This window comes from Canis lupus, chromosome 10 (genome assembly GCF_048164855.1).
Source record: "Canis lupus baileyi chromosome 10, mCanLup2.hap1, whole genome shotgun sequence".
Lineage (NCBI taxonomy): Eukaryota > Metazoa > Chordata > Mammalia > Carnivora > Canidae > Canis > Canis lupus.
Window position 1 is genome coordinate 64,607,459 of NC_132847.1, and position 12,792 is coordinate 64,620,250.

The 12,792-nt window shown below is 36.1% G+C and overlaps 1 protein-coding gene across 2 annotated transcripts in view; it reads left to right on the forward strand.

Moving 5' to 3' along the window:
* RAD23B (RAD23 homolog B, nucleotide excision repair protein) overlaps positions 1 to 12,792 on the forward strand; it is a 45,910-nt gene that overhangs the window by 13,406 nt on the left and 19,712 nt on the right. For both annotated transcript variants that reach the window (XM_072842247.1, XM_072842248.1), the window contains exons 2-4: positions 4,716 to 4,797; positions 5,130 to 5,209; positions 8,102 to 8,367. In XM_072842247.1, the coding sequence (XP_072698348.1) occupies positions 4,716 to 4,797; positions 5,130 to 5,209; positions 8,102 to 8,367 (428 nt within the window). The remainder of the gene's footprint in view (positions 1 to 4,715; positions 4,798 to 5,129; positions 5,210 to 8,101; positions 8,368 to 12,792) is intronic.

Consider the following 12,792-nt stretch of genomic DNA (forward strand, 5'->3'; position numbering starts at 1 on the left):
CCTGCCCTGAAAAATGTTGACCTTTGGTGTATTGCCCTTAAATACTACATTTATTTGATACTCTCATTCTAAGAGTGTATTTCTTCACATTTGGTGCTAACACCAAGAATTATTTAAGGCTGTCTTTTCCAGTGTTACGGTGCATAATCATGTCTGACTAAAAACTGTGTTTTTGATTGCTAATAAGGTTGAACTTTTTATTGACTGTACCTGTGGATTGCTGCCCTGTTATTTGTCCCATTTTTCTGTTGGCACAGAACTATTTTCTACCATTTCTCTTAACTTATTTGCATTTTTCCCTTTTTTTTTTTTTTTTTTTTTTGTCTTTCTATTTGAATTCCGTGCTTGGTTTACTAATTTTCATTCTTTGTTTAATTTTCTTTTTTTTTAATATATTTTATTTTATTAAAGATTTTATTTATTCATAGAGACACAAAGAGAGAGGCAGAGACACAGGCAGAAGAGAAGCAGGCACCATGCAGAGAGCCTGATGTGGGACTCGATCCAGGGTCTCCAGGATCACGCCTTGGGCTGCAGGCGGCGCTAAACCGCTGCACCACCGGGGCTGCCCTTTGTTTAATTTTCATTCTTTGTTTAATAATCACTTTTTTTAAAGAGAGAGTACTACACAATGGGGGTGGCAGGACAGAGAAAGAAGGAGAGAGAAAATTCCAGGCAGGCTCCATGCCCAGCATGCCCAACATGGGACTTGATCTCACGGCCTCAAGATCATTCATGACCTGAGCTGAAATCAAGAGTCAGATGCTTAACTGACTGAGCCACCAGGGTGCTCCAATAATAAACACTTTTAGTATTAGTCTGTGATTACCTTTTTTGGCCAAATCATACAGGTATTGACGTCTGTAGAGATCTCATTGTTATGTTCTTAATATTCTTTAATCACCAGTTTGGTTTCTTAGGAGCAAACTGGTTGGAGGTGTTTGTTGTTCTGCTTTTTATAACTTCTAAGGTTTTTTTGTCCCCTCCTCCCTCTTTGATAGAACTAGAGAGTGGGTCCATTATTTGTTTAGGCTTATATGAAAATATAGGTCTTTGTGGCCTACATTTTTAAACTATATATTCTATCGGTGCTAGAAAAAAAATTTTTATCGGATAGAAACTGTATATACATATCAGCTAAGTCTGTCTTATTTGCCCATATATCCTGACCTGTCCAGAATGAGATTTCTGTTTCTTTTATTTCTTTCATTTATTGCTTCATATATTTCTTTATCTTTCTGTTTTTTTTTCACATATTTCTATGCTCTATTAATTTATTCAAGTATTAATTGAACAACTGCTGTGTTGTATACCATTATGTACTTTTTTGAGAACTAAATTCACTCATGGTAACACATATGGTCTATAATTCATTTGTGAATTTTTTTTTTAAAAAAACCAAGCCACCAGAGCTACAAATATTGCATCTTCTCTCCCTCTCTGAAGAAAGAAGTATGTGGAAGGAAATTTATTATTCACCGCAGAGTTCTCTAACTGAGCTTTGCCATCACTCAGTTGACTTTTGGGCAAGTCATTTACTGTGGAAGATTGCAGGTCTCAAAATTTTTGTTTTCAAGACCCTATACACTTAGAATTTATTGAGAACTCCAAAATAGCTTTTGTTTATGTGCTTGTGTTTACTGTATTAGAAAGTAAACTGAGAAATGTTTTAAATGATCTTTTACAGATAATAAACCCAATAAATGTTATAATTATTTATATAAAAAATTATTTTCCCAAACAAAAAGCAGTAAGAAGGCATTGTTTTATAGTTTTGCAAAACTTTTTTAAGTAGGCTCCATGCCCAGTGTGGGGCTCAAACTCCCCACCCTGAGGGCAGTCCTGGTGGCGCAGCAGTTTAGCGCTGCCTGCAGCCCAGGGTATGATCCTGGAGACCCAGGATCTAGTCCCACATCGGGCTCCTTGCATGGAGCCTGCTTCTCCCTCTGCCTGTGTCTCTGCCTCTGTGTGTGTGTGTGTGTGTCTCTCATGAATAAATAAATAAAATCTTTTAAAAAATTATAAAAAGAAAAAAAACTCCCCACCCTGAGATCAAGAGTCCCATGCTCTACTGACTGAACCAGCTAGGCACCCCAGCAAAACTCTTTAATGTTTGGCTTAATAGAAGAACGATTCTCATCTACTTCTGTATTCAGTCTTTTGGTATCACATGCTTTGTAGTCTTTGGAAAACTCAGGTATATATTTGTGAGAAAATTAGGATGGAAAAAAGGCAAATAATGTCTTTTGACCTTGCAGACCACCCACTAGAGATTTATGAGCCTTTATGGCCTCCCAACCCTACCTTAGAGAATCACTGCTCCAGGCTTTAGCATCCATAGCAGTGCAGGGAATAGTCTTTATTGTTCTGTTTTGTTTTGTTTTAAGATTTTATTCTTGAGAGACACAGAAAGGGAGGCAGAGACAGGCAGAGGAAGAAGCAGGCTGCCTGGAGGCAGCCCAATGCAGGACTCAATCCCAGGGATCACGCCCTGAGCCACCCAGGCATCCCAACTAAATAGTCTTTAAGTTATTTTATCTTAGAAATTTGGATAGTATCTTTTATTTCCTGATTTTATCATGAACTGCTAGTTGAATGTATAAGTAAAATCAGAACCGTCAACATAAATATAATTTAAAGCAAGGGTCAGCTGTAGCATTATGGAAGTTATGAAGTCCTTGTACTTTTTTTTTATTTTATTTTAATTTTTATTTATTTATGATAGTCACAGAGAGAGAGAGAGAGAGGCAAAGACACAGGCAGAGGGAGAAGCAGGCTCCATGCACCGGGAGCCCTGACGTGGGATTCGATCCCGGGTCTCCAGGATCGCGCCCTGGGCCAAAGGCAGGCGCCAAAGCGCTGCGCCACCCAGGGACCCCTCCTTGTACTTCTTTATTCTGAAACACACATAGCAGACAGTTTATCATCTGATAAAGAGCAGTATATGAAATTGAAAAAGGCCATGGAATTTATAGCCTGAGTTTACTGATGTTGAGATCAGATTCTGAGTGCTTTCTTTTTAAAAGTTGTTACTTGTATTAATTTAACTTTTGAAATTCAGAACAATAGAAAATAGTGGACTTAGATACTTGTGATGTATTTCTACTTTGGGGAACATCAGAATAGTGGTGATGCTGTTGACTCATTACAGGAGGATCAGCGCAACGAGGGGTAATTTATATGGTGTGTGCAAAATATTCTGCTTTAAAGCTTGAAATCAGAAAGTTGTTTTGGGTTTCAGCTACTACTTAGTAGCACTGTGACCTGGAGAGGAGATCTAAACCTCTCTTCCTCATCTATAAAATTGAGTGGATAACCCCATTTGTCCCAGAGTTTTGAAGATTATGTGAAATTGTGTATGTTAATGTACTTAAAGCTGTATAAGCATTACTGTCTTTTTTTTCTTTTGGAAGATACATTGTTGCTTTTTAATTGTACAAAGGAACCTTCTCTTTATATCTTACCAGTTTTCATCTAAAGCTCAGTACTATCAACTTAGACAATTTTCAGAAGAATTCTGGGAGATTGAAGGAAATGGAATTTTCCTCTTTGATTCCTGTGTCTTTAAAGTAATGAAACTAGTACTCTCTTTTTGTATCCCTATCAGGCAGTCTTTCACCTAAAGCTCAGAACTATCAACTTAGACAATTTTTAGAAGTATTCTGGGAAATAGAAGGAATAGAATTTTCCCTCTTGATTCTTGTGCCTTTCAAGTAATGAAACTAGTTCCATTATTTCTTCTTGCCTCTTTTACTCCTCAGCCACTCTGATCAGTTAGTTTCAGAAATTGATTGGACTCATTTTCAAAATACCTTATAATGAGCCTATTGTTACATAATTTTAGGAATCTGAGACCATCAAGATCATCTGTTCCTATTCCTCTTACTTTGTAGATGAGACTGATACTGAGAGAGAAACCAAGCTACTTGTTTAAGATCATTTAAGTGATACAGTGGTCCTCCGCCAAGGCTGAACTTTGGAACCACCTATAAAGCTCTTTAAAAAAAAAAAAAAAAAGATGTTCAGGCACCATCTCCAGAAATTAGGTTTTAATTGATCTTTATGAAGCCCCTGTGGGTGTAATGTGATGTAATGAAGCCCCCCGTGTGATTGTAATGAAACGTATCCGACTTTTAAAATGAATTATTTGCCATTTAACATTCATATTTAACTTTTATTATTATTGTAGATATGACTCTTTTGTGTCTTCAACGTTTTTAGAGAGCCTTTCTTTTACTTTTTTGCTCTGTGGGAAATAAACCCATAAACTTTATAATGAGAATCAAAACTTTGATGTTGAAACCTTTATCTTGAATGGATTTATCAAGTCAATGATAAAGTTTTTTCTTCTAATCTTTTTTTATAAGTTTATTTTTTATTGGTGTTGGATTTGTCAACATATAGAATAACACCCAGTGTTCATCCCATCAAGTGCCCCCCTCAGTGCCCGTCACCCAGTCACCCCCAACCCCCGCCCACCTCCCCTTCCTCTTCTAATCTTTATATGTGTAGCGGCTGGTGGTAAAACAAAGCTTATACCTGTTATACCTAATGCATTAAGAATGAGTCTTTTTTAGTATAATATTGTGAATACATGATAAGCTTTAGAATTATTAATAATACGTATAAAATTTTACTTTGCATTATTTAATCAAATTCTAGGTAGTCATTTGTTTTAGACTTTTTAGGGAAAAAAAATCTTTATTTTTCCATAGGTGAAGGCACTGAAAGAGAAGATTGAATCTGAAAAGGGGAAAGATGCCTTTCCTGTAGCAGGTCAAAAATTAATTTATGCAGGTATGAATTAAGTATTGAAAGTAATGTGCTATCTTCTTGCTTACAGTGACATTCTTTAGTTTTAGAAATTGTCATCTTACAAATTGTGTAAACAACTTGACTGTCATAAACATATATGGTGTTTGTGTTAGCTATCTTTTAGTCAAAATGTTACTACTTTTTTACCCGATTATATTTCCATTCATATTTATCTTGGCTGATTAGTTACTGTTTTTCTTTAGGGAAAGTATTAATTGATAGAATTGACATTGGGGATTGTTTTAACTTTAATATATGTAAGACAAAGGTTATGGGGCTTCAAATAATGTCTTCTCTTTTTCTTAATGTACTAGGCAAAATCCTTAATGATGATACTGCTCTAAAAGAATATAAAATTGACGAAAAAAACTTTGTGGTGGTTATGGTGACAAAAGTAAGTTTCAGCCTTATACTGTGTATATGCGTGTGAGGTTTTTATTTTTTTTAATATCATGATCCCGAGTCCAGCCTTTATGAATACAGTTTATGCATATCCATTTGGCAGGCACTTACCTGTTAAAGATTTTAATAGTCTATTTTGAGTCAGCCATAAAGTTAATTATTTTATACGTTTATAGCTTAAACATAATTTAAAATAAAACAGTTGATTAAATGTGTAAAATTTGTTTTGCCAAAGTCGTAAAATCGGTAATTATGTAATTATTTAAAAATGTGGTTCTTAGAAATTGAATAAATATTTCTTATTTATTAATGGTGCCTTAAAGGGACTTGCAGTATTATGTACTATATCTGACCAACTCCTCAGGCAGACAAAGCATATAAACTCCTAAATTCAGTGATACTTTCTAGTTGATAGGGTAGATTTTTAGATGCTAAGAAAGGAAAAGGCAGCTGAAGAAATGATAGAATGATTGCTGTGAGGAAGGTTTTGGTTTTGGGAGAGGTTAGGGGAAAAGAGAGGCAGGAGAGAGAGAATCTTAAGCAGTCTCCATGCCCAGGACAGAGCTGGACTCAGGGCTCAGTCTCAGGACCTTGAGATCATGACAGATTGAGTTGGATGCTTAACCACCTGAGTCACCCAGGTGCCCCTGAGGAAATTCTTTTTTGGGGGGGAATTTTTTATCACTTACTGGACTGAAATATTTTGGGGACAGTTTCTAAAAGTCACAGTTTTTCTTCAAAGCAAAGGATGAATTTGAGTTCTTTCAGAGATTCTGTTGTATTTTTAAAGATACATAAGCATTCAGTAGAGTTAAAATAGGTACCTGTGACATTAATTTTTAGGATTGAGTTGTCATAATCTGAGAACAGTGATTCTTATAACATTGAAAATAAGTTTAAATGACTAATTGGAAACCAGTTTATCAAAGACAGAATAAATGTGAGGATTCTTTTTTTTTTTAAATTTAAGGTAATATATGCAATAGATAATAGTGAATTTAATCAAGTGTGTATTTTTGTCCTTAAAAAAGCAACTGAACAATTTACATGTGTTGGATTTAGAAGTTTTTAACCCATTAAGGACCATAGTGGTTTTGTTTTAATGGCACTTACTCATTAAATGTTAAACTTTGCATATAGAAGAAAAGAATCATGTGAGGAAACTTTGTCTCAATCTAGTATTTTAAATTGTGATAAAATACACGTAACACAAAATTTACCAGTTTGACCATTTTTAATTGTACAGTTCAGTGGTATTAAGTACATTCACATTGTGCAACCATCCTCACCATCCATCTCTGGAACTCTGTACCCACTAAATAGTAACTCCCATTTCCCTGCTCCCAGCCCCAGTAACCACCATCCTACTTTCTATTAGTTTAACTACTTCATACCGTGTATAAGTGGAATCATACAGTGTTTCCCTTGTGTGACTGGCTTATTTCCCTTAATATACTGTCTTCCAGGTTCATCCATGTTGGCTACATGCCAGAATTTGTGTCCTTTTAGAGCTGAATAGTATTCCATTGTCTCATCTAGTTTTATCATGCATAGTACATAATGGAAAATGTGGTAGCCACATATTTGGATATGTATGTTGGTCTTATTTCCTTTAGTATTATAATAACCTTGATTATTTAAAACACAATGATTAAGCAGGATAGGTCTCAGATCCATGCATTTGAGGTATAGCTACTTAGAGCTGAGCCTTTTCATATAGAATTTATATAGAATTCTAATGATATTTATCATTACTTTATTTTCAAATTAATAATGGCCAGTTATTAGAAGAGGGAAGAGTTAGGCATTATGGAAGCAATGAGAAATGACCTCGTTGTAAAGAAGAGACAGGAAAAAGCTATTTAGATCAAATGTAAGCAGAAAAACTTCAAAAAGCAGATAGGATTGGTACCATTTAGAATGAGGCTTAAATAGCACTGTAGAGCAGAGACTTTGAGGGCATGGAATGTGACCGTGTTATATTGATCACAAGTAATCTTCAGGAAAATAGTAAATGAGCATAGTAATGCATTTAAATTTCACTTCATCTAGATGGGAGTTTTAGAACATTAATAATTTGCAGAGTATTGTATTGGCAGTTTAATTTTTTTTTTTTATTTATTTATGATAGTCACAGAGAGAGAGAGAGAGAGGCAGAGACACAGGCAGAGGGAGAAGCAGGCTCCATGCACCGGGAGCCTGATGTGGGATTCGATCCTGGGTCTCCAGGATCGCGCCCTGAGCCAAAGGCAGGCGCTAAACCTCTGCGCCACCCAGGGATCCCTGTATTGGCAGTTTAAAAAAAGCTACAGGGCTAAACATAAGACTGAGAATAAGGAAAGGAGGAAGTGAACACTACTAGTATTTTTTTTTTTTAAAGTCCCCTGCCCTACCTTGCACAGCCAGTCTTTCTCCAGTGCAGTCTGTACTAGCATAGGTCGAACAAGAAAGTTACTTTGGTGATGCTTTTGAGTGACAATAAATACTAGAAAGTTATAACCAAGGCACTTAAAGTGTAATGGGGAGGGCAGTAATTATATAGTTTTTATTTCCAGTACACAGTCTGTATATTTCTTAATAGTGACTGCTTATAGTTCTTTTTCATATTAACTTAATAACAAAGATTGAAACTATTAGCCAAAGCTAATTAAGAACGATAGTTAATACATATGCTGTCTTTGGCTTTGAAAGAGTGACATAAATAGTGATCATATAGTTAATGTTGGTCATTTATTGTTTCTTAACAAAATTATTTTCAAGTTACAAGTTTATATTATTTATTAGTGTTATGTTTGTGGCCTCCTATAATGATACAATCTACTTAGAGATCAGGTAATACTGTATTTTATCATAATTCATTGTTTTACTTTTTGAATGTGTTTAGCCCAAAGCAGTGACAACACCAGCACCAGCTACAACCCAGCAGTCGAATCCTGCCACCACTACTACAGTTAGCTCCTCTACAGCTCCGACTGTGGTTCAGGCCCCAGCCCCTCCCGTTCTGGCTCCCACTCCTTCTCCTGCATCCGTCACTCCAGCACCAGCGACAACATCTTCTGAACCTGCACCTACTAGTGTGACACAACAAGAGAAACCTGCGGAAAAGCCAGCAGAGACACCTGTGGCTACAAGTCCAACAGCAACTGACAGGTAAGACCTGCCATCTAGAAGATGCATCAACACAAGTTCAGGACACGAACTTCAGGCATGTATTTATCTTCGTGATTATTTTGATCAAACTAACTTTGTTTCTGCTACATTAAACTTTTTCTAAACATTGAACTGTGACTAAAACAGTGTGCTTGTGCCTGCTTAAATTTCCATAATCCAGATTTTTATACTCTGCATATTTTTTCCTCCAGGGAGAAGGGAAAGCAAGTCAGAGTCTCTGTTCATTTTGTGTAGAAAAAATAAGTTATAAAAATAACTTGATATTTTATTATACTTGGACATATTATAAATAACTTGACCTTCATAATCATTATTTATATTCGATCTATATTCTTTTCTGATCATTGTCATTTATACTGTAAACATCCTTCTGTGCCACTAAATCTTTCCAATTGCTGCATGCCATTGTGTTTGGATCTGATATTTATTTGCACTTAACCTTGCTCGGTGGTTGAATGTCTACCTTTGGCTCAGGTCGTGATCCCGGTATTCCGGGATTGAGTCCTGCATCAGGCTCCCTGGAAGGAGCCTGCTTATGTCTCTGCCTCTGTGTGTGTGTTTCTCATAAATAAATAAAATGTTGAAAGAAAGGAAGAAAGAAAGAGAGAGAGAAAAAAAAAGAGGAAGAAAGAAGAAAGAAAAGAAAGAGAAAGAAACCTTACAAAAGTGACATCTTTGGGTATTTTCCTTATCTGTAAAATGTTTGTGACAATAAGACTATCTCCTAGAGTTGTTATAAGGAGTAAATGAAATAATGAGTGTAAAAGATGTGAAATAGCACATGTTCACAGCAGTGAGTAACAGCTATCTTGCATAGTTAATGTGGATTGTTTGAATTCTCTGTTTTATCTATATTTTTATGAGCTTCTGTAGAAATTTTTTACCTGTGTAGGTCTTTAAAACAAAAGAAAATGTGCTGGGATATTTGGGGGAGTAAGAAATAGTTTCTTGTGGGATGTTGGCAGGATTGTTGAGTAGTTTATGACAAAGGTTTTTTCTCCCCAAGTATAAATAAATAACCACAAGTACTTTGGTTCTCTTGATTGGACTCATATAGGGAATTTCTTCTTTATCTGAGAACATGGGTTCTTTAAGTCCAGTGTACACTGGCACTGGAGCTGTTTATAGTTTGACACTTAGGTACAACATGGGACCTCAGTGGCAGTAGTTAAAGAGTCCTTGGAATCAGAACCAGACAGGATAGAGATCTATACAGAAATTGGAACACTGTGATAAACACAAGGATTATAAAATGTTTAGTTACTCTTTTTTTTTTTTTTAGTGTTTTGCCTTTTGTCATGTTTCTCTGTCTGACCCAGTCCATGATGTTTGAAGGGGTTTGATTCATTGCTCATTTAGGGCCTCTTTCCAGGAAGTTGATTCCTTTAAGAGGGGGTTCAGGTAATAAAATACTTCCCCTAAGCCTGCTTGCTGAGCTTTGCTTCAGGCATTCTGAGACACTGTTGCCTAACTTGATGCTCCTCCCATGTATATTTAGAAATGCATTCAACACTCTTTTCTAGTGAGAGACAACCCAGACTCCAGTTAAGTTGTTCTATCAGAAGGTTGTTGGTCAGTTCTGTGTATGGGAGGGAACTTAAACAAATTTTTTTAATGCATTGGTTTCCCAAATCACTTAAACATTGCATGTGTAATTAAATATGTCTTCATTCAGTGCAGTATATCTTCTTTTCTTGTGTGTTTTCAGCTCTTGAAAAGCTCATAGTGAGAATTTCAGAATTAATCAGTACATTTTTAATGTGCTAGTATCATCTATCCAAATTTATTATTATCTCCTTTTAAAATTTCTTCCCGGGGGTACAGTTTTATTTACCCATTCTCAAAAGTCAGTATTATGTTTTCAGTCCTACAGAGGTTGCATAAATCAGTAGATGATGGTACTGACCATCCAGAGAGAAGATCCTGAGTTACTTGGTTGGGCTTTATACATCAGCTGTTTACTCTTACTTCCCCCAAATGATCCCCTTAGAGAAAGATAACATGGGAAAAGAAGGATGAGAGAAACTCAGAAAATTGGCAGTTTAAATGTGCCTTTGTCCTTTCCTCTGTGTTGTAAAACATTGAGTGTCCTGTAAAGCACAAAACTTAGTGAGATTATCAGGAGACACATTGGTATTAGTTTGAAGGACATCAGAAAGTTTATTCATCACCACTGGTCTGACATTTCATTAATAGGCATTTGTGTCTTTAGGCCAGTTTTGTTCTTTGAAAACTACCTATTACAATACAAATTCTACTTATTTCTACCTTAGAGAAACTGCGCATGTGCACAAAGACTGACTACATTATTTGTAGTTAAAGACAAATTGAAACCAATCTAAATACCTCATTAGTGAGAGAATGACTTGACCTGTGATTTATACGTATTAGAGAGCAGTGCTGCTCCAAGTGGAGGTAGACTGCATCAGCATCACTGGGAGCTCATTTGAAAGTAAACCTCTAACCAAAATCTGAATTACTGAGGAGTGGATCTCTGAAACCAGCTCTCCTGCTAAATCCTCGGGCTTCCTAAAGTTTGAGAAGCCCTGATATCCAGTACTATCAGCCAGCTGAAGTATGTAGTATGTATGCATAGTGAGTGAATGTGGTTTCAGGGCTTTGTTATCAAGTGAGAAAAACATGATGAAACAATATGGGCAGCAACCATAAACCAAACAAAAGCCACAAAACATTGTCATACATTTTCTGGGTATGGATAGTAATGTGTAGAAAAATAGTAGCAGAGGGACAGCACCCTGATAAGTGGTTTCCTCTGCAGGTGGGGAAGGAGAAGTGGTGAGGTAGAATCAAGATTAAAGGATTATGGTTCAGCTGCACCTCGCTCTTATCTGAGATACGTAAAGAAGGAAATTTTAAAGCAGTGTGCAGAACAGCACAACTTGTTTTGTAAGAGAACTGGAATGAAGGAGACTAATCCTGCCAGGTAGTAAAATGTATTATACTGGGTAATGATTGCAATAATTTAGAATGGCTCTTACTAGAAGATTGCTCAGTTAAATAGATGGTAGTCTAGAAACAGACCAGAATACAAACCAGGGGACTTAGTGTAAGATAAAGATGTAATTTCAAATCACTGTGGGGAAAATGCTGTTGGGATTAATGCTTAGCCAAATAGAAGGGGAAAAGATGGATCACATACCTTATATCATAAAAATAAATTCTAGATAGATATTTAACATAAAAGTGAAGCCATAAACTAGAGAACATGGGAAAAATAAAAATAATTTAAAAAGTCATAAAAGGAACAATTAATAAATTTGATTACAGAATTTTTTTTTTTTTAAGATTTAATTTATTTATTCATGAGAGACAGAGAGAGAGGCAGAGACCTAGGTAGGAGAAGCCGGCTCCCTGCAGGGACTTAATCCCGGACCCCAGGATCCATAGGATCACGCCCTGAGCTGAAGGCTCAACTGCTGAGCCACTTAGGCATCCCTACAGAAAGAATTTGAAAGTTGTAAACCTAACTAAAATTTCCCTATGAAGAACTTGATTTGGCCAATTAAGTGGAATACTGTGTGGTTGTGGGGAAAATTTGAGGTCGTTACAGTTATGTAAGATAATTAAGAATAAAACACACCCAAAAGCAAGACACAAGTCATTGTTATATAGAAACTGGTAGTAGTGATTGTTCCCTAAGCAGGGGTCATGGGCAGGAGAATTAGTTTTTTTTACATATAATTCTTTTCAAAATTTTGCTTTCTATATAAGTTACCTTACATAGTTAATGAAGATAATTTAAAAATTACTCCAAAAAATCAGTTTAATCATAGTGATCATATTGGATGTTATGCTATGCACTCTGCTAAACACTTTATAGCAATAACCCTATGTACAACACTTTGGGATAGATACATGGCTGTTCTTGTTGACTTCATTGTACTGATGAAGAAACTGAGGCTTAGAAAATAATTTATGAATTCAAATTTAGACACTTGCTTTGGTCTTGCTATGCTACAGGAGGGGTGGGGGGACAGAGGAAGAGGAGAGGGAGAATCTTAAGCAGGCTCCATGCTCAACTTGGAGCCTCACTCAGAGCTTGATCTCCCGACCCTAAGATCTTGACCTGAGCCAAAATCAAGAGTTGCACGCTCAACTGACTGAGCCACCCAGGTTCCCCTACTGTGTTTTGTTTTTAAAATTGGGACACAGGTATAAGTGTATGTTGTATGTATGTTTTAATCTAAACTGCTAACTGCTACTTTTACTACTTTGTAAACTTCAACTTTTCTTTGGCCTACTCTTCATGGTCTTTCATAATCCTGTTTTTGTCTACTTTGTTTCCAGACTTCTGCAGTTGCCCAGCAGAAACTTAGTCCTTTTAAACTGATTTAAGTTACAACTTAGATTTTATCACACCTCTCCATTTTTTGCCTTGACTTG